Below are 26,604 nucleotides of genomic sequence, written 5' to 3'. Positions count from 1 at the left end.
GATATCTTGTCTGAGTCCCTAAATGAGATCAACTAGGTCCCAAATGGCATGAGCCTACTCCTATATGATGCGACTCTACTCCTGGGTGAAGCAGACCTGCTCCTGTGCGAAGCGTGTTAGATCCATCTCACGCTCACGGATACTATGTACCTCCATCAGCAAGGTCTCCCATCTAGTGGGTCAGCTTGTCCATGTCCTAGATGAAACTGGAAGGGCTGTGGCAAACCAAGGTTATGACCTTAATACATCTCGAGCTATCATGCGCCAGGAGCAATTCACATTTGATGGGTCACCTATGGGTTTTGGCCTGATTCCTCTCCTACCCAGACCAAAGGTGTTTGGTAGGCTTCATGAGGTACTCAAACACCACAAGAGGATACTTGGAGCATGGTGACAGGAGCATACTTCTTCCTTGGTTGATCCCTATCAAAGCTCTATCATGGAGTTTTTTCAACCAAATCACATGGACCCCAACGAGACGAGGCCCTCGACATGACCGAAACCCAGAGCCAGTGACCCGACTGCTCAGATAGAGGGTTGACACTCAAATTACACTTGTAAATATTCCCTCCCTATTTAGAGTTGGAGCCCAACCAACAAGGGTTACTATAGCCCTTGTTAGGCATAGAGCTATGACCAAGAGACGCGCCAGGGCTGCACCCATGAGTGGCCGACAACACTTTATCATCGATTTCATGCCTCCATTGCCTCATCCACCCTAATGTCCTAATGATGATGATGATGATGATGCTGATGATGATATATAGTCCACCCCACCGACATGACTATGTTGTACTTAGTACTTAGGGTTAGTACTACCATTTTGCATTTTCTACATTTTGCATTGGTGTGGATGCTCGTTTAGTAGCTCCACCACCATAGCTCGTTTGCACTAGGATTTTCACAGTCTCAAACCCATCAGTCTTCCAAAAACTTTAATAAACTCTCTCTCTCTCTCTCTCTCTCTCTCTCTCTCTCTCTCACTTGCTCTATTTTCATGGATTTCCCTCACTTTTGTATTCAATGGTTGCACAACAACATTACATTAGTAATTTTGGGAAAATCCCAATTCCTATGTTTTCTAGAATGGCAAGCATTGGGAGAAATTATAGCATGTCTGCATGAAAAAATAATAGAAATAGGTAAAATAGAATATATTTCTCATTCATGAAGCTATGAAATATGAACTATGTTATCAATTAATAAATATTATATAATTAATGTATAAGCTACATTATCACTTACAAATTTATCAACTTCCAAACTCATTTGAGTAAGAATCATCTCGTGAACCATAGTGGTGTTAATAAAGGCATTATAATAGCTTTTCATATCAAGACTCGTTTTTGTTGTGAGCATTTTCATTTCCATAGCTTACTTATGTGACTTGTCATCATGTCGTGACTTAGTGGTGTAACTTTGTTCATATGGTGCTCATAAACACTATGTAAAAGTGAAATTGATAATTCAATCACCAAAGCATTCATTATATACTTATACAAATATCAAGACCAAATTTAATAGGATTCATTGTAAAAGCATGTTTCATAGATTTCTCATTGCAAAGACATAGAAATAAGTTTTCCTTGAAAACTTAAAAATGCATTGATGCACACAAACACACACACATACATACTATTCTCATTTTATCTTTTATCCTTGCAATTTACCTTTCTTTCCTTTATAAATCCTTTGACAACCCCTTTTAAACTATCTCTTCCCCTTCCCTTTCCGTTCCCCCCTCTCTCTTTCCGTTTCCCCCCTCTCTCTTTCTCTCTGTCCTTCTCTCCAAAATCTTTTTTACCACTCTCTCTCTCTACCTGTCCTCCACTCTTTCTAAGTTCCCCCAAACCTTCTCCCTTCCCAACTTACCCCTCTACTATCCTAAGTTTTTCTTATTTTCTCCTAATTTTATCCTAAAATTTTTCCTAACTTTATTTTCCAAAATTACCTTGGTTTTTTCCTAATTTTCCTCAATTCTTTCCTATTTTTACCCTACCCCCCCCTCCATCTAACTCCCCTCTCTCCCTATTTTCCCCTATTTTCTTCCTAATTTCTCCCTATTTCTTGCTTAATTTCTTCCTTAATTTTTCCTAATTTTTCTCCAAACTTTATTCCTTTTTTCTTCTTCCTAATTTTCTCTAATCTTCCTTGTTTTCCTGAACCTCCTAATTTCATTTTTTCCCTATTACTTTTAATTATGTCTAAATTTCTTTCTTGGTCTTTTTCATTTTCCCTAAATTTTCAAAAATCCCCCTTTTTTCTCTCTACTTATTTTCTCCTCTCCCTAAATTGTCCTTGTTCTCCCTAATCCCCCCTTTTTTTTCCCCCTAAACCCCCCCCCCTCCTCCCTTTTCCCTACTCCTTCCCTAATTTCTCATATAAACCCCCCTTTTTTCACCCCTATTTTCGCAAAAATTTCCCTCTCTCTCCTTCCTCTCTCTAATCTTCTCTCTCTATCCCTACCTCTCCCTATTTTCTCCCCCCCCCCGCCCCCCCTTTTTCTTCTCCTTAAAACTCCTTCACTTATTTACCTACTACACTAACAAACTAACCAAACTTCCTACCTACGCCCAACTCCGTACTTCCCCCGCCTAACTACATCCTAACTACTTTACACTAACTAAACTAACTACCGTTTCTCCTAATTACCTAACTAATTGTTCCCAAACTCCCCCAACTACCAACCGACTCCCAACCCCCGACTACCAACCGATTCAACTGACTACTATTGTTTAAATACGCCCCCATCTCATGCCTCCAAAACTGTATCAGCCCTCGCTCCTACTCACCCCCCACTACCTATTCACCTCCTCGGGTCTGCAACCTAGCAACCTACCTATCTACGCACTATTCTCACTCTGCATCCTCTACCTCGCAAACTCCTAATGTCACCTCCATATCCTACAAAAGTCTGATGTGGCGAGCGGCAAGCAAATGAACGGAATTGGGCATTATGGCTCTACCTTTAGCCTCATGTGCCGTGAACCTCCCGCCACTGGGCAGCCCCCTTTTTGAATCTCTGTGTCATTACTAGTGCCATGTCCAATATGCTCTTTACAACTTTACTACTCACAAATTTGCTTCCCACAACATTGCTGCTCACGACTCCTTCATTGACTCCTTTCAACTTCACTAATTATGTACTCACAGGTTTTGTTTTCATCTTCCACGTCATTTTTTATTAAACTCTTTACTTCTTGTTAATCTATGGTACCTCAATTCTCATTAATCTCTTTGATGTTGTAATCTATCGTCCTTTATAAGACTCCTTGCATTATTCCCCCCCCCTCTCTGTCCCCCTCTTCCCCCCCCTCCATTTTTTCCTAGTTAATCATCCCAAAATAAAATTCTCTTCCTCTTAGCTTACATTTATTTAGATTATTACCTCCTTTTTCTAAAATCTCTTCAAACCGCCCCTGCCCCTATTCATAAAATTCCTTTTAACAATTAAACCCCCTTCCCCCCCCTCCCCCCCATTATTTCTATCTTTTTGTATTAGAATTCTAAACCCTTTTTTCTCTCTACAAAGGTTCATTACTTTTGCTCCTTAACCTTTGGACTAATCGTGCTAACCTTTTTCCCCCATTATTTCCCTTAATTTGTTTTAAATTCCCCCCCTTTTTTTTTCTAAAATTGTCCATTACTTTCGCTCCTTAACCTTGATAAGTGTATGGCCAAGCATCGATTTTTATTTAGACCCCGATAAGAAGGGAGGGGTCTCGATGACACCTGTCTTCCCAACTAAAGTTTAAACTGGTTCTCACTATTTTGCTTATTGGATGGTGGCAGGTAGGCAGGCTCCCCTCTTCAATAAAAGTGATGCTGCCATCAACTTATCAAAGCTCTACTGCTCACATTCCCTCTTTTAGAAAAGATTGTTCATCCTTTAATTGATGCTACTTCATTTTTCCCAGATATTTATTGCAAAGTGTATCTATTAAACATTTCTCTTTCCTACTCCAAATTTGTCTACTCTTCACTATGGAAAGGGGTGTTGTTAATGTCTACTACACACACACGCTTTCCCCTGCAACTTTGGTCAACTGCACATAGGACCTTTAAGTCATCAAGGCCGTTATCTAGCTTTTTGACTCCCTAATCTAACTTGGTTTTCCTCTTTTCTAAAAACGTTCTTCTAATCCTTTTCTTGTCCTTGCAGAAATATTCATGGGACGTCATAATCCAATCCATATCTCTCAAACAACCCACTCCAACTCTCACTCCTACCTCCCAAACGTTACATTTAGTCATCATGGCCGTCGCCTTTTTGACTCCTTTCATTGCTCTTATGAGCAACATTATTTTTCCACTTACCTTTTAAAATTTCACCTTTTTAAGAACTCTTCAAGCCCGAGCAATTATTAGAATTGCCCACTTTCCTCTCCTTGCTTGTTATTACTACTACCAAGACCTCAACTTATTCTATTTGCTTCCACACTACTAAGTTCTGACCTACCTTACTCAAGCACATATTTCCCATCCCTTAAATTTTGCACTTCTCAAATACTTCTTAACCTCTTCGGGTAGACAGTAGGTCATCACACTAGGTGATGACCTACTAGTGTGTTGTATCCTACTGGGGCAAAGGTGGGTACACACACACACACACACACACACTATTCTCATAGCAATAGTCTGCATCGAGTATGGACTATATGGGCATCTATAATTGCATGTTGGAACACTGAGGTCCCTTAGGTTGCTCATAGCCAAACCTGATATTGTCGTTTGCAATGATGCGTAGATGTCCTCATGAGGTGATCGCTATTGCAAAATGAGTAAGCCAATGCTAAATTTTCCTAATGACTAATTTGTTTATCTAAACTAGTTATGGAAACTATTACCATGGTCATAATTTATTCCATATCAAAGGTGAAAGCATCCATGATGGATGCTAGGAAGGAATTACTTGGGAGTTGGATGCATTGTGGCATGTTTTTTCACATGTTGCTGAGATGTGAGAGCCTCATACTGAGGACTTACCTATTGAAAGTTTGCATGGTTGCAGTTATAGAATTCTTTTTGTGTATCTTTATCATTTGATGTGGTAGTAGATGGAGTCGAATCTATGCATACATGGATGATTGCACATTACTAGAATCCCTCTATGCTGATGTAAATGGGAGTGCCCCATGCTAATGTACATGGGAGTGCCCCATGATGAGCGCTTACCTCTATAAACGTGTATGGTAAAAATTGGAGGTTGCTCCATACAAGCATATCATGCATTTGTGTCAAATATCTCAAGACTAATGAGGCGAGAATTCCAATTATATACCTCAAGACCAATGAGGTGAGAATTAGAACCATATACTGGTACATACTCTTTGGAAACAAAAGGTCGAAGTAGGTTCTCTTTCCACTCATGGAACTAATTCAAAGTCATGAGTGGTATGCCATCAAAATGATTTGATTACTGTATATATAGCTCCACGATGGAGACGATCTATTGATCTATGCTAGAGGCTTTCCCATGTACCGTCAAGATTGTTTACCCAAGAGACATTATATCAAAGCTCCCACTATGGGGCTTATGCTAAATTTGTCATATTGCAATACTCTCTCTCAAAACAAAGTGTTTTGTAAGCATGAACCAACTCATGGTGAAATAGAAATGTGTGCCAAAGTCACGCTTATAGTCAAATGATGACAAACATGTGTCACGAATAGCTAAGAGGTTACACAAGGTTAACGTATGCGTGAAACCAATGCCAAAAAATAGTTAGCAAAATGTGACTTTACATAGGTGGCATGTATATGAACATGCACACCTATCCTACATCTAAGGAGAAGAGCACTTTGCCAAGTGTTACAAATCTTTGGCGTGAAGTGAAAACTACCAAGAATATTGAGTTTGTGTCAAACATGTGAGTGTGAACATTGATGACAAAACTACATGGATTGAAGTCAGTGGGCAGTAATCGGGTAATTCTTGTGAGGTTTACTCGGATTGGTGGAGTTCAATCTCCTCTAAGGTTTTCTACTCTAATATGGACTACAAGTCAAAACATAAAAGGTAGCAAAGGTTATATCTTTGATCGTTTTAAGTGCTGATTTGAAGACGATGCAATGCATTAAGAGGTGGTTCTTATGATGTGGATTTAATAATTATAAACTATGGAAAATTCAAAATACAAATCTAATGTTCTCGACACATATAGTTGATCATTTTTTCTTTTTGCACCACTACAAAATTCCTTGAGGATCCATAGCTATGGCCATTTGAAAATTGTGCCAAACTTTGTCCAAGGAGTGGTAAAAAATGACAATGTAGCAATGCCTAATGATGTGGTATGTGTGTTCACATGTTTCTTACAAAAATATGACTTTGTAGCAATATGTGCTTAGTAGGTGGCTATGATATGACATCCCATGTTGATGTGGCATGATGACATGGCATGCTGACTATGCTACTGACATGGCACTACTAATGTGGCATATGATGAGGTGGTAGGATAACATGGCACTATTGATATGCATTGCTTATGTGTCACTTATTGGTGTAGCAATTTGACATGTGGATCCTGAGCTAGCAAGCTGATGTGGCACTATGTGGATTGCCCTTATCTACCATGTGGTTATTCTACCACATGGCACTATATCAGCCTAGGGTTAGGATTACCCTATCTGGCACGTGACATTGTCATGTGGCCTAAGGTTGAAAGCTGGTGAACTAAAAATATGAAGGAGGTTCTGAATCTATGCAAGAGGCAAACGAGATCAATGACGGCAATGATGGAGGAGGTGAACGGGATTGATGATGGCAACAATGGAGAAGGCAATCAAAGACCTCTCTTGAGCAATGGAGCCTCTCTCTCTCTCTTAACGATTTGTAGCTATTGTGCATCAAAGTTCTACTTGCTTCTTTGAAGCATCATGGTTGTCGTAGTCTACATTCATTGTAAGCTTTGGTTATTGGTGGTGGTACCATCATGTGCTTTGCTTGTCGTAGCTTTGCTTGCAGTTGTTATGTGTTTGGTTGTTGATGTTGCTTTGTAGTCACCTTTGTTGCATTTGCTTTGTTGATGTGTGTGTCGAGTTGCTGTGTTTGGCTTCGAATGTAGAGTCATTTTCAATCATGTTAAAAATTTGCATTTAGCACCGCAATACAAATTTTGAGCTAAACTATAAGCAATGTGTTGAATGCTATCATCAATAGCAAATGGCTTGCATTGGTGGTTAACATTACCATTCAATTGTTAAGCATAATTTCAAGCATGGTTCTAATATTTGGAGTATTGTATTTAAAGTTTTCCATTCACCTATGGAGCTCAATGTAGGCAATGTGTGGAATACTATCATCCATAGAAATGGCTTTCATTGCTTAAAGATTGTTTTTCTAACGAAATTATGCTCCAGACAGAGACATCCTCATTGGGGATGACAAGTCACTTTGAACAGGCGTGTCCCTTCCTTTCTTCTCAAGATTTGACTCGGGGAGTAGGATCTTCAAGAATCTTGGGCTTAGCTTGCTTGCTAATCCAAACTTAAGACCTTATCTTTGAACTGGATTCTTGGATGTAGATATAGGGTCACTCCCTTGTAGGATCACTAGTTAGATGAGAGCTCTTGGATTTGGTTTCATAGCTCAGCTCCTAGTAGATGCACCAAATGATGGGATTTTCCTTCCGTTGCCCACTAATATGGATATTTACACATTGTTAGGTGAGGCTTTTGCAAGGGCCCTTGACTGCAACTGTCTTCTAGCACTCTCCAATGGCTTGGGTCTCTAGGTTCATGCCCTAGTCCTTGGGCGGAGGCAAATAGCCAATGAAACCATGGGCCCATTTACCTAGTAGGGTGTTGAATATGGTATCCCCCCTCTATTAATGAATGATCTTATCGCCCGTGTGTGAATCAAATCCATCAGGCCATACATGTTACTTTAAGATTGAATAGGCAAGTCTGAGGGATAACGTTCGGGCGTCTGTTTGTGAATCAACCCTTGGTTTATGGACTAGAGCCACCCATGCATTGAATGCATCTCGGTCGTGGGCTAGACGTGGGTGCCCAAGCATTCTTGCCTGTCCATGATTTGTGGGGGGTGCCCATGGTGAGCATGAACTCTAAACACCCTTAAAGCTTGTTCTTGCGTGAAGCTTGGTTCCAAATTGGAGGTTCAGGGGAAAAACTAGGTTGTATATTCTTTTGGGTTCATGTACAGGTAGTTTCCAAGTAGTTTTAAGACTATTTACTGCCAGTGGTTGAGACTCTGTAGCTTCAAAGTGTGATATCACAGTAAGTGAACTCCCCCATTTGCATTAGTATTACTCCTAGTTTTCTCTTGAGTGCCTCCTTCCAAGGAGGGGCTCATTAGGCAACCAATTTTTTTTCATGGCTTGCAACCAAGATAAAAAATTGCTCCAAGTGAACCTGTTGATTGCAAATTGCAGATTTTGGTTTCGAAACCAAGCCACTCACGTAAACACGCTGTTACGATGGGTTCAGGCCACCTACTTGGACACTTAAGAAAAGGGTCGTGGGCTGGTTCAATACAGGAGTGGGGCCTGGACGCGCTTGAGAAATATTCTTGTCCGCCCTCTTAAGGCCGCCTATCGAGTGGGTAGCCTAAAAAGTTTTTATGCGAAATGCCATGGTTGGTGATTGAACTTGAACTGCTTGTCCGAAATACCCCCTGTTTGCCATTGGACCAATCATGCTTCTTTGCATCTAATTTGTGCGACAGACTACATGGGATCATGGTGGTGTGAACCCAATCATCGTGCGTGGCTTCCTCCCGAGAGGCTTGGTGGGCGGACCATGGTGTGAACCCGGCCTTAACACCATGAGTGCATTTTATTAAAAAAAGAAGGAAAAAAAGGCACAAATTTGGGTGCCATTTTTCAAATTTCCTACCTCCTTTGTGCCACCCTCTTCCTCTGTGAGTGTGTGTAGATCTCCAATGTCAGAGATCTACATGTGATTCAGTTGCTATTCTACAATGTCAGAGCCTACGGATTGAAAAATATAAATAACACAAGCTCAAAGACATGGTTCCGCTAAAGCAAATACCATTAACACCATGCCCACCTGTGAAAGCAATTCAAATCACCTTGGAATTCCACAACAAACTCCAAATTCAGCTACCACAAGATCCAATTATCCAAACATATTTCCAATGATCAATTCAACTAAACCAGCAAAATCAGATCCTATATACTTATTTGCTTTTTGGGTCACACCGTCTATTTTTTTTGGTTGAGACAAACCTCCAGTGTTTGAGAACCTAATCTCAAAGTTGCAAGTGCAAACAATGCACTATTTCATGCAGACGCTTTAGTGTGAGTTAGACGAGACTACAACAATGCAATATACTAAGTTGCAAGAGCAGCAGGGCAACTACTAGTGTCACTCTGGAAAATGCAAAACATTTGATTTAAAGAAAACAACCCAATCCTCATGGACCTCATTCTGCGAGCTTTTTACAATTGCTCTTGGCTTTCCTAGTGCTTCTTTCATCAGCTCTAAATCAGCTGTGAAAGTTGTATTTGTGCCTCTATATCATTCTGCAAGAGCTCTGCAAGTTGAAGATCTAGAACCAATATGAGAAGCATCCATAAGGAAAGGAGTGAGCAACAAAATCACACTATTGGATGGAATTTCATTGACAGATTATCTTTGCAGCGTCCAAAAATGGTCTAAAATTTGTGTTTTGAGTAGGCCAGGCCACAAACACAAATTCAAAAATGTTTTGCAATCCCAGTTCAAGCATGTCTACTTGAGGTACGACAGGAAATTGGAAGACATAGTACGAGGCGGTGGACTCAAACGGACGGCTGTCAGAGGTCGATGATACACAGACTATGTTCAGCTGAAGGAATGCTTGCTTTCTAGCTTCAATCTTTAAAGAATAGCTAGACGTTGTGGTGTCACTAGTGCACAACACGTCTTCCTGGGATGATGTATTTAGAGCTTCACATTATCTCTAGTTTTTCTAGGGTGGGGTTGGGCGGTTAAACCGAATATTGTATGTGCTTCAGCACATACAACAATGCATCAATTCAATGAGGATGCTCCCAATCTCTCTCGACATCATGTTTGATCCAGTGACCCTTCAAATTGTGTCTATCTAAAAATGGTTGGACGCGGGACATAAAATGTGTCTGATCATGCAGAAGCTGTCTAATGTTACACTCACTCCTAATCACATGTTAAGCCGGTTCATTAGAGAATGGTTAGGATAGCGTTGCGGGAAGCAGGAAGTAGTAGAGAAAGAATCGTTAAAGGGGCTTCTCAAGGCGCTTAGGGAACAGAAGATTGCAAACATGCAAGGATGCTAGAAAGCCCAGAAAGGATGAAATGTAGGATGGAAGGGGAGATTATATAGAGCAGAAAGTGTAGTCAGCGATGCAATGAGCTGTGAGAGAGCGTAGAATATATAGAAAAGCAAACGAGACGAGTTGTCGTCTGCATCTACTAAGATACGAAATCAATGATTATTGGCACCTTCCTATAGCAATGTCTTTGTACAGAGAACAGAGCAGGAAGACGAAAGAAAAATCGACGAGTTTTCCAGTATCAAAACAAACCGATTGAATCAAACTTAGTGTTGCAGCTCTTGTCGTCCATGTCGTTACCAAATTTCCTCTCCATGTCTGCAAAAGACAATCCAAGTAAGTGATTAGGGAAAATGAACATGAACGAAGCGAAGGAAGCTTAAAGAATCAAAGCAAAATGAATGAATCCAAGGAAAGTTGAAGGGAATAATGAAAGACCTCTAACAAAGGTCGAGCTTTCGATTTCCATCGACTGCATGGAGAGGTCAATTTCGTTGGTGGCTTCCATCACTACAGAGACAAGGGAAACTAACAAACAAGCAAGAGCGGATACCTATTGCAGCAGGAGAGAAGCAACACACCACCAAACTTCCACGCCCTCCACGGAATGCCACACAACTTAGCCTAAATCATCGTTGAAGGATGGAGGGATGCACCACTTTGTATTGCATTTGGTGGCGGGCTTTGACAGAAAGATAACTCTTCCGGTTCCATCGAGAGACCGCCATGCAATGAGCCACCACGGAAGCCAATAGGAGGTAAGAGTATTAATCCAATTTTGTATTTTGGTTATTTTTCTCATTGCCACCCAAAACGTATACTAAGGCGTACCCATTGGGAGCAGGCCAAAAAGGGGCGCCATTTTCAGATTTCCCGCCTCCCCCTCTTCCCTGTGAAGAGATCTCCATCTCCATCTTGTCCATGGCTCCCTCCGACATCGCAAGACGTCGCCCCCTTGCCTCCTCCGAGTCTTCCGCCCGGGCTTCTGCACTCGCCCAGCTCAAGAATTTGCGCCAACAGGGTGGCCGCCGCGTCGACGGCTTCCAGCTCAAATTGGAGGACAAGATCTACGACACCCTCCCCGAAGCAGATTACAATTTGCTCGTTGCCAAGCGCCGTCAGGCTGCTAAAGAATTCGTCGTGGGTGACAATGGTTTGGGCTACGATGACGTTGGGGAAGAAGAGGATTGGGAAGTGGATGTGCGTCCAGAGTCCTCCGATGACGAGAACGGCGCCGACGACGCGAAAGGAAAGAAAGCGAAGGCGAAAGCAGCAGGTTGGTTGCATGCATTCAGCATTTTAATTCAATGCATTGGTTTGTCATTGAGGCAGTCGAATCTCCGCTGTGTACCGTGTAAGCAATGTACTCATTGTTTCATCTACCGCATTGAAGAGTCTTCCCAAGGTCCAATCCCGCTGGTTTATGCAAATTCGGCTTCTAGTATACGCACTGCTGTTTAATATTGGAAAACTTAATCGTCTACGTGCCATGTCGCTCCCCTCTCGCGTGTAAGCTCCATTACACCGTGCATAGCCGGATTACGATTGTCTGTAATAGCAGCCTTGGACACGTTTTAGCTCTGCTAATCTACTGCAACTTACGAAAATCATGAACGCATATTTGCATATGGGTAAAGTCAGATCCTGTGATCAAGGCATCCAAGAATACCTTCATGAGTTTTGTTGCCGAACTAATCAGCCTATATACAAGGAGGCTACGTAGATCCTGACTCTTCTAAAAATTACGGTTGAAGAGCTGTAGAATTGAGACATGCCAGACAACAATAGATTGACATTGATTTGCAGCATGTGGTTGGCAAGGTTGACACGGGAAACATAGTTTCATGATCAGATTGAGTAAGTGGGTTACCGTGTTTAGTGGAGGTATTCACCAAAAACACAATGTCAATGTGGTATCACAGGAGCAACAGGGTGTGGTTCTGCCTCTATTCTGTCTTCAAGGTGACTGCTTATGAAGGTTGATTGTCATGGTTCTTTTCTTCCTATGTCAGCATTCCAAATTTGGGAGGAATTTACTGCTGGGGATTGGCAATAGAGAATCGGCGGATCTGGTGTAAGTCAAGCCTTTTGCAGTAGGCTTCGGCCCAGAACTACAGCAAGGTTGGCATCTAGATGGCTGAGGCATGTGCAAGAGGGGGCATTTACAACTTCTCACCTATGCAAGGCAATAGGCTCTTTTCCACTAACGTCCACTAACGCCTCAATAGGCACTTCTGGTAGGTGTTTGAGCTCAGTTGTGCAGTTGTCAGGGCTGTAAGGAGAGCAGTAGTGGCTGGCTACATATGATATATTAGTTTGCCTTTGTTCTGTCTTGTCTATTCTAAATCTGATTGCGTTCATATTTTGTCCTTCTGTGCACATGTTATGAGTGAGATATGAGAGTGAGGACCCTTGGCACTACATGTTTTACTGCTACAGAGATAGCTAGAGGTGTGATGTCCTACTCTTTGACATAGCTGACGAGCAATAGTTGCACGAGGGGGTTTGGGAATAGGTGCAATGGAGCAAGGAGGTAGGTGGATAGACTATTTAATAGACTTCAAGATGATGTCGCAAGAGATGCGACGGTTTGGAAGGAGGAATGCTATGTCTTGCAAAGGTAGATGTCTTGTAGCTCAGTGTGGATCTACTTGGTCATTTGATTGGTATAGGGTGGTGACATGACCAAGTCTCTGCCTTAGAGTGCTCTTAGTCAATATGTATTATGTCCTCGATTGTACTTCGGAAAGGCGACAGGCAAATTTGGGCAACCAGGGTGAGAGCTCCTTTGTTTGCATCTTCTCTTATATAGAAGTTCTCTTTTCCAAAAGATAACAGCCAGTGTTAGACTGGACTGCAGCGTACTCATCAGTGGGATGAACTAAGAGGCAGTGTTAGACTGTACTGCAGCATACTCAGCGAGATAGGTGTTGAGTTATTGGTTTGAAGGCAGGTGAAAAGCATCATATGTGGTCGAGTGTAGATATGTGAGCTTGTATGCTATGGTTTGCATCCACCATTGAGTGTTAATGATGTTGGTGTTGAGAGTTCACGCTCAACATCATGTGATCATGTGTGCATAGCACCATCACGTGATCATATGTGCATAGCACTAACCTTATAGAGTGCTATAAAGGAAAGGGTTAGATCCCCTACCCGTAACCTTAAAAGGGTTTGTATATATTTTATTTTTTCAACTAAATCTAGTGTACAGTTAGTCATTTGTGGTGTGCTCTCTAGTTGTGCCCTCTCTCCTCATCTCCACTCTTCTCCTCTCCCCTCTTCATATTTTGTCATGGTATCAGAGCATGGTCCTGCCTTCCGCTAAGGCATTGCGATCCTTGAGAGTGTGAGATTGAGAGATTGAGAGGTAGTCTTTCATTCCGTTCACTTCCGTTGAGTGAAGGATTTCCGTTCATTGAAAGAGAGAAATTTCCTTCTCATTGAGAAGAATTTCCGTCTATGGAGAGAGAGATTTCATGAGAGATTTCCGTCCAATTCATTTGAGATTTCCTTCATTTGATCTTTATTGATTGAGAGAGAGATTCTTGAATTCCTTGAGAGATTTCCATTGAGAATGAAAGTGAGAGTTTAGTGAACACTGAGTTTTTTGAAGCATTCCGAAGCTTTCATTGTTCTTCACCTTGTGAGCAAAAGAGAGAGCTTGGCTTCCTTGCAATACGGGCTACTCTTTGTCTGCAATACGGGCTACTCTAGACAAAGAGAGCCTTTTCTACTTCAGCGACAACTAAGAAAGACTGCAAGCTCCTACAAGCATCAACTAAGAGAGCGGCTTCCAGCAGAGACAGCAGCAAACGGCTGCAACTTCATCTCCAAGCGCATCCAAGAAATTGAGTATCCAAGCAGCCACTCAACCTCTCCAACGCATACAAGCTTTCGAACGCAAGTTTCGAACGCAAGCCAGCGCCAATGACCTTCTGTAGACCGACGCTCCTTCATCAACCTAGAGCTCACGACCTACAGCTCAAAGCTGCTCTGCCAACCAACCTTCAATAACGCAAGTCCAAACGCCTTCTCTGCAATTGACGTCCGCTCTAAGGCTAGGGGCTCTCGCGACGACCATCGGTTGCTCATAGCACGATAGCTGTGCGAAAGACTAAAGTCGAGCTCACGGGCGACCTGCAACAAGCAGAGACTCTCGAAAGCTTCAACGACTCGGATGCTTCAAACTCCAAAGCAAATCAACGGCTTCTCTCCTACAGCAACGGCCTTCGCGGCCGACCAAAGCCACCGCAAGACCTCCAAAGACAGCGTCCGTGCCAACACACAACGCTGTGTGCAGCAGTGACAACGGCTTCCTACAAGGCAACCGACTGCCGCTTCGCTCCAATAGGGTCCAACGACCTCTACGGCCGTCAACAGGATCCATCGAGCCCCCAGCGGCGGCTCCTTCAACGAGCTGCATCTTCAACAGACCAACGGAGAAGACGATAGAATCTTTAAGATTTTGTCGGAATCTCAAAAGATTCCGGTAGGCCTTCTATCGACACGTGGCATCTATCCTAGTAAATCTAACTCAATCAGATAACCTCGATTGGGTCACCACAACGCAGTGTGCTCTATTTGTTGACACGTGGCAGATAGCCTTAGCCACAACTGCCACGTCATCACCTTATCTATGAGCCACGTGTCACACACTTATCCACTTGCCATGTCATCAGGCACCCGGATGTGCCACGTGTAGCTATCTTATCCTTTGCCACGTGGCACCCTTATCCATAGTGCCATGTAAGCAGCTACGTCAGCACTACCACGTCAACTGACACGTCATCATCGATTGCCACATCATCATGCCATGTCATCACCGATTGCCACGTCACCTTGCTGACATCATCTGTGCCACCTCAGCACTGTCACCTCAGCAGTCCAGTCAGCACTGATCCTCTGTAGGCACAGTCCCTTGCCAGGCACACTGTGCACACACTGCATGTGCACACTCTTGCCACCTCAGCACAGAGCTTCACTAGCACACCTCTTGCTAGGCACAGTGCCACATCATCACTGCATGTGACTCACAGTGACACATCATCATTGAGCACCATTTGCACTCCTTTTGCCCCTCCACCTAGATCAAGTCGTATCTCTTGATCTAGGAAGAATTTGAGGGTGCTCCAAAAAGGAAAGTCACTCGTTTTTTCGTGCTCTACGTGCTCGTCACATCACATGCACATTTTGGCGCAAGTTACACTCACATTTGAGCCTCGTCGACAAAACCACTTCCTTCACGCACATTTGTCTCTCTATCGACGCATCTGACCCAGCACTTAAAAAGAACAAAAGAAAAGGAATTATTTGCTGTTCTTTCATCGATCGACGGTTGGTTTAGATCTAGATCAGAGTAGACTAGATCGCCATAGAGGGGACGCTTTGAATTTTCCCAAGTTGCCAATCTAAGCCATGTTCGAAATTCTCGACTAGTACCTACTCGGAGTCAGTCCATACGCTCACATCCGATTTCACATCATTACATTACCTGAAACCTTACGTTCATCAGTTCAGTGAGCAGACTTCAGAGGCATTGCGGATTGATTCAGTGGGCAGATAGCATTTGATTTCACACACACATGCCACCATTATAAAGCCTATTTGGCTATCTCACGGCATCGTGCACATCATTTTTTTAGCCTTGTAAAGCCTCTTGGCTATTCTCGGCATCATTGCCACAAGCCTTGTAACACAGATCAGATCTTATATACTGCAGTTCTATCTTTACCGACGGTACAGAGATTTCACTTGGCATCTTCAGTGTATTTGCAGTTGATTCATACAGAGTTTTTCAGGATACTTTTTGAGTACATTGTTTGCACCATGTCGACTAGCAACCTCAATCTGGAGGCATCTGCTAAGTTAGACAACTCCAATTACGGTACATGGAAATACCGAATGGAGATCATTCTTGTGCTTCAGGACAAATGGGAGTATGTCGATGGATCTACACCTAGACCATTGGCCGATCCAGCCACCAGTAGCTCTACTCCATCTGTTGTCACAGCACCAGCAACGGGATCTACATCTACACAAACAGTTTCTGCACCAGTAGTAGATCTTGCCATTGCTCGAGCTCAAGCAGAATGGGATAAGAAAGACAAGTATGCCTATCACCTGATCAAGTAGAATGTGCAAGATGTCATCCTAGGACAACTCAACACAGTCAAGACATCAAAAGAAGCATGGGATATGTTCGCAGCTCTCTGAGTCCAAGAACACATCCAGGATTCTCACCTTGAGAAACCAGATCAACCAGAGTTTCCGCAACAGCAGTGAAACCGGTCATGCTTATGTACTCCGCATCAAAGACTACAACAATCAACTTGTAGCAGTAGGAGAGACTATGAATCCCGCAGAAATGGTTCAAGTAATCCTGAATGGACTAGGAGAAGGATATGAGAATCTAGTCCATAGTATTGCCATCCAACGGCAAATTCCAACACTGGAAGAACTTCAGTCAGTTCTACTTGGTGAAGAACTCAGGACTTAGGCCATTCAAGCACGTAAAGGTCTTTCTAATGATCAGGCATTCACAGCTTCAGACAGAAGCAAAGGCAAAGGCAAAAACAGAGGTAGATCATATCAGAATAGTGGTCATCATCAACAAAATCAAAGTCAGAATCAGCATCAGCATCAGCAACATCCTCAGCAACATCAAAATCAGCAAAGAGGAAATCATTCCAATCGAGGAAGATTCCAAGGACGAGGGAATGTATGCACCAATGTGTCAAACATTCAGTGCAACTACTGTCACAAGTTTGGACACTATGAAAGAGATTGCCGCAAGAAGCAGTACGACCAAGGCAGTCAATCCAACAGTAATCGAGGGAATTCTCAAGGAAGAGGAAATCATCGTGGTGGACATTCTAGTCACAGTCATTTTGCAAATGAACATGGAAATATGTTTCTTGCAAGTGAGGAATTGCATCAGACTGATACAATGCACCTAGACACACTAATTTTAATCCCAAAGAGGATTTCAGCTATCAAGTCGACCAAGTGGAACAGGATCCTTGGTACATCGATAGCGGTGCATCATCTCATATGACAAATCATCAGGAATGTTTCACAGAAATGAAGCCATTAGAAGGTCAAAAGAATGTCATCTACACAGCAGACAATACACCGAATCCAGTTCAAGGGACAGGTGTTATCCCTATGAACAATTTCACTGGTACAAAAGGATTAGTCAAAGATGTGCTCTATGTTCCGAAGCTCAGCAAGAACCTTTTGTCAGTAGGTCAAATGACGGAACACAACTATAAAGTCATCTTCGACGGTGATGAATGCACTATCAGAGATAAATCCAAAAGAGGTCAGCTAGTAGCAAAAGGTGTTAAGGAAGGACGTTTATACAGGATGCTAGCTACAGTACCAGATAAGCATGCTATGTCAGCTCAAATGCAACAGATGCCTCTATTTGCAAAATGGCACAAGAGATATGGTCATGTCAACTTCAAGTACTTGTTAGATCTCAGGAATCAGAATATGGCAATTGGGATTCCGAAGCTACAGTTTCTTGGAAAAGTTTGTGAAGCATGCTGCTTCGGCAAACAAAAGCGAACCAACTTTGTCAGAAGTACCTCTCGTGCACGAGGAATTTGATACATACAATGTATGGAGTTATGCCCAGACCCACAGCATCAATGGTTCACTTTATTACTTGACCTTCATCGACGACTACAGCAGATATTGTTGGGTCTATTTTCTGAAAGAGAAATCTGAAGTGTTTTCCAGATTTCAAGAATTCAAAGCCATGGTAGAAAACCAGACAGGCAGAAAGATCAAGGTCATTAGATCAGACAGAGGAGGTGAATACATGTCTTTAGCATTCATGAACTTTTGCAAAAATCACGGCATTCGAAGACAACTCACATGTGCAGATACTCCTCAGCAAAATGCAAGAGTTGAAAGGAAGAATGGGACTTTAGCAGACAGTGCTAGAGCAATGCTTAGTGAAAAGCATCTTCCGAATCAGTATTGGGCAGAAGCAATAGCTACAGCTAACTATTTGCTTAATCGTCTTCCTACCGAACCGATACAAGATATGACTCCTTATGAAGCATTCACTGGACACAAGACACACATTGGGCATCTCCGCATATTTGGTTGCATAGCATATGCCCACATACATGATGATCATCGCAGGAAATTGGATGTGAAGTCACGCAAATGCATCATGGTTGGCTACAGTGAAGAAAGCAAAGCATACAAATTGTATGATCCCATCAACCGCAAAGTCATTATCTCCAGAGATGTAATCTTTGATGAGGAATCAAAATGGAAAACCTCACCTACACAGGAGATAGAAGCATCAACTTCATAGTCATCTACAGAACAGGTTGATGAAGAAGAGTAAGAATTGCCAGCAACACCCCAAGCAGTGCCACAGCAGCTCAGACGGTCTACTAGGAAAAGCAGACCACCAGCCAGATTGACATATGCTCAGAAAGACAAAGCAATTCAGGTGGAAACCACTAACTATGCTCTTATGACTACCATCATGGCTACAGAAGAGCCAATGTATTTCGAAGACGCAGTAGACAAGCCAGAATGACAAACTGCTATGAATGAAGAAATGGATGCTTTGTATAAAAATAACACTTGGGAATTAGACAACGCATCAGCTACCTTATTGTCTTTTCCTCTTCGGTACCGAATCGTTAGATTAAACTCCTGCATGAGCTCTGCCCACCTAGCTTGGCGGTCCCTCAAGTCAGGCTGTTTACAAAAATGTTTCAGAGTATCATGATCTACATTCACATAAAACTCTGAACCATACAAATAATGCCTCCATGTTTTCAAAGCATGGATAACAGCATACAACTCCAATTCATGAGTTGGCCAATTCCTTTGAGAGGGAGAAAGCTTCTTGCTTTCAAAGGCTACTGGCCTTTCCTCTTGAAGGACTGCTCCTACCGCAATGCCACTTGCATCGGTTTCTAGGAACAACGGTTTCTGGGGATCAACTATTTTTAACACCGGTCCTGAGACCACAGCTTGTTTTATGGTGTTAAAACTTTCCTGTTGATTTTGTCCCCAAACAAAAGGTACTTTATCTAAGGTCAGATCAGTCAATGGCGATACTATTCCGGAATATCCTTTGATATGCCTTCTATAAAACTGGACAAATCCCAAGAATGATCGCAACGCGGTCAGACTCTGAGGGATTGGCCAAGTCAGTATCGCAGCCACTTTCTTCGGATCCATTTCTACCCCCTGTGGAGTAATTATGAACCCTAAATACTCAAACCTAACCATACACAGTATAGTTTTCTTTTTATTCACATAAAGACTGGCTTTCCTCAAAGTACTGAACACTATTCTTAAGTGTTCACGATGCTCAGTAACACTTTTACTGAATATCAAGATATCGTCAATAAAATGTACTACGAACTTTCCGATATACGGACGTAGTAAATCGTTCATAAGCATGATGAAGGTCGCTGGAGCATTGGTAAATCCGAAGGGCATTATCAAAAACTCATAATGACCAAACCTGCTTCTAAAAGCGGTTTTATGCACATCCTCGGCTCTAATCCGGATCTGATGGTAGCCGCACTTAAGATCTATCTTGCTGAAAATCACGGCTCCATGTAGTGCATCTAGCAAATCATCAATCCGAGCCATCGGATACCTGTGCTTAACAGTGATATTATTCAATGCTCTGTAATCTATACAGAGGCGAAACGTATCATCCTTTTTCCTCTTTAATATCACTGGTGAAGCAAAAGGTGAGAAACTTGGTTGAATCTGCCCCAACTTGAGGTATTCTTCCAGTTGCTTACGTACCTTCGCTTCTTCAGTAAAACTCCTTCTATAGGGAGGTCTATTTACAGGTTCTGCCCCCGGGATCAGCTCAATCTTATGCTGAACTTTCCGCTCTGGAGATAACCCATAAGGTAGTTCATCCCTAAAACATTCAGAGAACTCCTCTGTTATAAGATTAGCCAGCTTGGCCATCTCACCACTTTGCGTAACATGAGTGCTAGTCGAAGAATCATCCATCGACTCTACCGATGCTGTGCAAAGGTACAAAAACTCTACTTGAGCCTTTCTGATTTCCATCACGGAAACCAACGGTCCCTGAGGTATATCTCTTTCACCTCGCAAGACATAAAGCACATCATTCATCTTGAATTGATATACGTGCTTTTTCCAATCAATGGCTGGATTCTTCCTAGAATGCCACGCCATTCCCAGGGCTATATCCGCATGAGCAAGCTTGGTTATTTCAAAATCAAGCTTCTCAGCATAGTCCTGAATCCGAAGCTCTAACTGGGTAACCCTTTGGTCCCATACTTTAGTTGAACTTCCATCGGCCATCCTGACTGTATACGCATAGTCAGATGGACTTGTCTTTAATTTCAGCCTCTTCACGAGCTTGGAGTTAATCACATTGTGAGTTGACGCCGAGTCAAACAACACAATGACATCATGACTGGCTACTTGCCCTTTCATTTTAATTAACTCCGTATCGTTGAAGGCTGTATATCCCGTTGCTGCGGGCTTAGATAGGATGTTATCAGGTACACTCGTCACTAACTTAGTAACAGACACACAGAACAAACAAGGTACTAACCTCTGAGAAGATCTCGCTAGCTGAATCTGCATCTCTTCCGCTCTGGGACTTCCCTGCATCTCCACGTCGCACTCTGAGATCACCATCTCAGCCATCCGACGATCTTTATTACGTGGACAATCTCTCCACTGATGAGGTTGAAGACAGCCAAAGCATAAGCCTTCTCTCCTCGCTTTTTCCTGCTGTTCTGGGTTCAAGGGAGATTTAGACCAAGCCCGGGCTGCCATTGGAGTTACTTTCCTCTTCACATGGTGGTACTTGGTTTAGGAGTTTCAGCCGGTCTCGCCTGCTTGGCTTGACCACTCGGCTGCGAACCACTCCCTCTACTAGCCCACTTCTTCTTAAACCCAGATTTCTTCGGATACCCATACTGGGTTCCGATCTGTGCAAACCCACTTGGCTTGCTGCCCTTGGCATCCTCGTAGTTCAGGGCTATAGCTATTGCATCATCTAGCGTGTTCGCGTACTTAGCCCGAACTTCCATTTTTATTCGATCATTCAATCCAAATATGAAATCTTTCACTTGGATTGATTGAGGCAGGGGTTCGTTAACCTTCATTACACTCTCCCGAAACTTATCAGTGTATTCTGCCACTGATAAATTTCTCTGACGAAGGTTCCTATATTGATTCCAAGCTCGGGATGCCTCGTCAGGAGGTAAGAAGTGTTTCCTGAACTCTCTTTTAAACCCCTCCCAGGTAGTGGATGCTATGCCATCTTTTTGTTGTTTAATCCACCACCGATCCGCTGCCTCACTAAACATATGGGTGGCCTCGCGGATCTTTTTGATGTCATTTCTGATCTCACAAATGGCGAACGCCTCGTCCCATTTGTGTAACCAGGTCTCAATGACATCGGAGCTACGGTCGTTCATCCGACCAGAATACTTTTCCGGTCTGTAATTGGCAATATTTGGCACTTTAGCCTTCCTAGGCTCGACCGTATGGACACTAGACTCCAGTTCCATTGGAGCCTTTCCCTTCTCTTCTCGAGAAGGTCTGGCAGACATACTCTGTAACGCTCTCCTAAGTTCAGATTGCCCTGCGTTGGCTTGTAATTGCTGCACTAACAACTGTTGCAAGGCATCCTCCAGCAATGCAATCCTGCCAGATAAAGTGTGAGCTACTGGGCGCGATCCCTGCTGGGTCGGCCGGACTCTTGATTCACCAAGGTCCCTCCTGGAAGTCCCTTCTTCTGCTTCCATTTAGTTCAGTAGGTGTTTTGTTTTGGGGTTTAAAAAAAAAAAAAAAAAAACACCCCTAGAACACTGTAATCACAAGCTGACACAATTCAGGGTACTGACACTCTGAACACAATTCCCTATACTAGGGAATACTTGCAATCTGACATGGACACTAACTACGCATTTGACACAGGCATATATCCAAATCCCGCTTTTCCCTATACTAGGGAAATTCCTGCAAATTAACTCAAACTGAACCACACAGGCATAACCCGTCCCTACTGCCACGCTGAAACCTCATGCATGCTGTCCTGTCTATGGAAGTAGCGCGTCACCCAGCTAATTAAAGAAGAAAAAAAAAACAACACAAAGCTAAGGGAGATCAAAGAAAGCTCCTTGGTCAAGTCTTGCGCCTCTGCGTCCAATCGGTGTCTCCGGATCCTGCAGCCTCTGCGTACTGCCTGCTCATGAATAATAAGACTTCTCTTGGTATCGCGTATCCTTCAGATTACGCTGTCCTCGCCAACCTACGGACTAATCACGTAACACTAACAATCTTTTATTCCCGTCGACCGTCTAGCCATCACGCTGTTCTGCGTCCAGACCCCATATCGCATCGAAAGCCTCACGTATGTTTGGAAACTCTACATGAGCGTCGATCAAATTCTCCGTTAGACCCATGAAACACCTTGCATCTCATGTCTGTGCTCTGGTCCTTCGACAACCACTCGTATCACTCTGCGCTCCACGTCTGCACTACGTCACCAGACACCGTCGTAACTCCCCGAGTGTCCGTCGTCACGGCACCCCCGTTCTGGTCTTGCTGTAGTCGCCCTATACTATTCGTTAAACGCACGCATAAACCTTCCGTTGAGGTAGTCCAGCGCCCCGCCGATTCGTAGGCCCGTCAATACGTTACGGGAACCCCACGTCATCTCGCAGGCCCTTCGACGTCGACAGTCAGAGACTCCAATCCAGGCACCGTCAGCAGCTCCTTCACGTTACTCGCCACCTTCCGTCCGTCATAGCGTAGCACCAACACTGGTCGCCGTCCGCCACTCGGGCTGTCTAAGCCTGTATCTCGAATTCACACCTCTCCTCTTCGTAGCCTTGAGCTCTGATACCAATTGTCAAACATATTTCCTAATCAAGCCTCTACTGCAGATCACGGGAGCAGCACCATGATTCTCCTCCCAGCCAATTCTTGCTAAGGCTCACAAGCGAGGCAGAGAGCTACGTTACCAAAATCCACGTGAATCAAATCCTTCTCTTCTCTCTCTAGCCTTAGCAAACCCCAAATCCCTAGATAGATCTAGATGCCACATGTCATCCATATAGGGCCTTCCTAATGCAACATTTCACCCCTCTCTTGGGATGCAATTAATTCCTTGCCCCTAGGCACAATCTTAGCACTAGGCCCTTGGTCTCAGATCTATCTAGTCTGGTGCTATCAGCCCTCACCTAGGACCTTGACATTAAATCCCTCCCGATCATTTACATGAAGCGCAAACACATATATTACAGAGATAGATCCTATAAGGGAAATGTCGACTGATTCTTCCGAGGTCATGCTACCTCGGCTAGAGCGTAACAATGTACCACATATTCCTTTCAGAGCTTCACATGTTTCAGTGGACACCTCTTGGGAGATTTTGGCGGCCTAGTGCTAAGATTGTGCCTAGGGGCAAGGAATTAATTGCATCCCAAGAGAGGGGTGAAATGTTGCATTAGGAAGGCCCTATATGGATGACATGTGGCATCTAGATCTATCTAGGGATTTGGGGTTTGCTAAGGCTAGAGAGAGAAGAGAAGGATTTGATTCACGTGGATTTTGGTAACGTAGCTCTCTGCCTCGCTTGTGAGCCTTAGCAAGAATTGGCTGGGAGGAGAATCATGGTGCTGCTCCCGTGATCTGCAGTAGAGGCTTGATTAGGAAATATGTTTGACATGCATCCTGAAGAGAGCAGGGCTCTATCACCTGCCGGCGGATCGAGAGTGCCCAAGAAGAAGGCTCACCCTCATAAAACACCTGGGGCCCAGTAAGGGATAACCATGCGATCGAGCCCCAAGTCATGAAGAAAGGGAAATATGAAAAATACTGAGTATCCGAGCAACTTCTTTCCAAACAATTCTTGCTTGATTGCAGTCCTAAAGGCAATGTCGCACTGACTCCTCTGTAGAATGATAGCGAGGGCAAGTGGGATCAGCCCCAAATCGTGATCTCCACAGGTTCACTGCAATCCCTTCATGAATAGAAAGCCAAAAGAAAAGGGTGATCTTTCTATTTCTGAGGGATTTCGAGAGCCTCCTCCAGAAATTCCTACGCAAATCTGCGGTGATGAAGAAGTTATCCCGATGGGGGGCTTTGGAGGGAATCCAACCTCTACTGCTCAGCTGAAATCTTCTGGCATTACCAACCGTGAAACGAAAAAAGGGAATCCCCCTCTCTCGGTGCGCATGATCTATCCACTCCCACCCTCCTGGGTCCCACTGCAAGCACCTGATAGGTGCACCTCCATATAACCACAACCTCCAGGATCCCAGGGCTAAGAGCAGAGGGTCGAGGTCTAAGTACCATTGCAAGCCTGCTCCATGGTCCACAAAACCAGCGATCCTGACAGGCTGAAAGGCAACCTCTAGAAGAATATCATCCGTGGATCTAGAGAGTACACCTCCATCCCCAATGTCAAAGACTAGAGCATCTTTTCCGAGATCTCGAAGAGCGATCACCCGTAGAGGAACTGCTGTCCTCGAAAAAGCTCCCATCCAAGTGGTGGAAGTAACAGGCATCTCAACTGTCCATTCCACCGAGATGGTTGCATCTATCTGTTGAATCCTGCGTGCTACCCCTCTGAGGTGACTCACGGACTGTAGCCTCTGATCCTCAGGTAGCCTAACAAAAGCCTTCTAAGTGCCTACTGTGTAGGCGGGGCCTCTCTCCCATCTAGACCACTGCATATAATGGGAAGTGCCCAGTGGTCTGCCATGCTCATCAAGTATACTATTGTTCCAAATGATCGGTTGCCTATCAATCTCTTCAAGGGTAGAGGGCGGAACCCTTCGAAGAGTATTCCTAAAGCTCCCCCAAGCTTTTAGCATGGCAGTCATGAGAGGAGAGGTAGGAGACTTGAGAGAGGCGGAAGTAAAAATCCAGCGAGGGCTGTCCACCCAATCATCTCCCAAGGTAGGTGTGCAAGCCTGAATGCGTCCAAAAAAGAAATCCTTCCAAGGTTCTTGTCCAGGCATAAGTCCCCTCACCACCACCTTACAAAGCAATGCCCTGCACTGCAAGTCCGGGTCAATGATATTAAGGCCCCCTTTCCATGTAGGGAGAATAATGGTCTCCCAGGCCACCCTCGCTGCAACATTTGCCATGCCATCAAGTCCACTCCATAAAAAATTCATGACTGGTCTAATTAGTTAAGTGATGCAATCCCTAGACTGGCACCAGCAAGAACACACAAACCAGGCGGTGGCCGAGAGAACCCGGTTCACTACCACAACTCTAGAGGCAAGGTCGAGTTTGGCTGACCTCCAAAAAAGGAGCTTTTTTCTTATACTTTCTAGTACTGGGGCAAACTGCTGTGCTGGAGAGATGCCCAATCCTATCTGGCATTCCAAATATCTTACAGGAACACCCCTCTGAATCTAGGAAAAGCCAATGTCAACTCCCCATCCTGAAGTGTCCTCATCACTGATCCAAAAGCCAAAGGATTTATGCCAGTTAATGTGTGTCTTTGCAGCTGAGAAAAAAATATCCAAGGTTGTCCGGAAAGAATCAAGTGACTGCGAAGAGGCCTCAATAAAAATAGCAGTGTCATTAGCCAACTCACAGTCAAGAAGCTCCTGCTCCTGTCTCAAGGGCAATCTCAACCCATAAAGCTCAGCTTGAGATCTAAGGAAGATACTCATAGCTTTTGCCACAAAAAGAAAGAGGAAGGGGGCTAAAGGGCATCCCTGACGAATTGATCTGGAAATCTGAAACTTGTCACCCCTTACCCCTCCAATCAAAACCTGGCTATGGGCTGATGTATAAAGGGAGGCCACCCCTCTAATCCATGCATCTAAAAATCCAAATCGTAGAAGAGTGACCTCAAGAAAACCCCAATCTACTCTGTCATAGGCTTTCTCAAAGTCCAGGAGTAGAATTGCCAGCCTCTGCTCGCTCCTGCATAGCCCACTCTGTGGCTTCCCAAAAGGAAAAGATATTATCAAATATGCTCTTGCCATGCACAAAGCCTGTCTGAGTATCATGGATGAGGTCTGGAACAAGGGGCTGCAATCGGATGTTGATCGCCTTGGCAAGGATTTTATATAGAGTGCCAAAAAGAGTGATGGGTCTCCAATGGGATACAAAATTCCTGTTGCCACTTTTCGGGATAAGGTGTATGAGTCCCTCGGTCAGTGAGTAAGGCATCTCATCCGAGTCCCAAATGCCCTGCAGGGCTGAAGTAATATGATCACCTATCATATCCCAAAAGGCTGTAAAAAAAGGAGTAAGACCATTGGAACCAGGGCATTTGCCCTTATGAATGGCGGAGAGAGCAGTC

General features: G+C 43.7%; 1 protein-coding gene across 2 annotated transcripts in view; it reads left to right on the top strand.

Annotated features, from left to right (window-relative positions):
* The first annotated feature begins 11,149 nt into the window (after positions 1–11,149).
* ICU2 (DNA-directed DNA polymerase) overlaps positions 11,150–26,604 on the top strand; it is a 40,601-nt gene continuing 25,146 nt past the window's right edge. For both annotated transcript variants that reach the window (XM_087388047.1, XM_087388046.1), the window contains exon 1: positions 11,150–11,556. In XM_087388047.1, coding sequence (XP_087244173.1) covers positions 11,202–11,556 — 355 coding nt within the window. In that variant the 5' untranslated portion in view covers positions 11,150–11,201. The remainder of the gene's footprint in view (positions 11,557–26,604) is intronic.

The sequence above is a fragment of the Dipteris shenzhenensis genome, chromosome 17 (genome assembly GCF_047967505.1).
Source record: "Dipteris shenzhenensis isolate YYH24624 ecotype China chromosome 17, Dip_SZ_1.0, whole genome shotgun sequence".
Taxonomy (NCBI): domain Eukaryota; kingdom Viridiplantae; phylum Streptophyta; class Polypodiopsida; order Gleicheniales; family Dipteridaceae; genus Dipteris; species Dipteris shenzhenensis.
The sequence above is the reverse complement of the archived record's forward strand: the minus strand, read 5'-3'. Positions and strand labels throughout refer to the sequence as shown.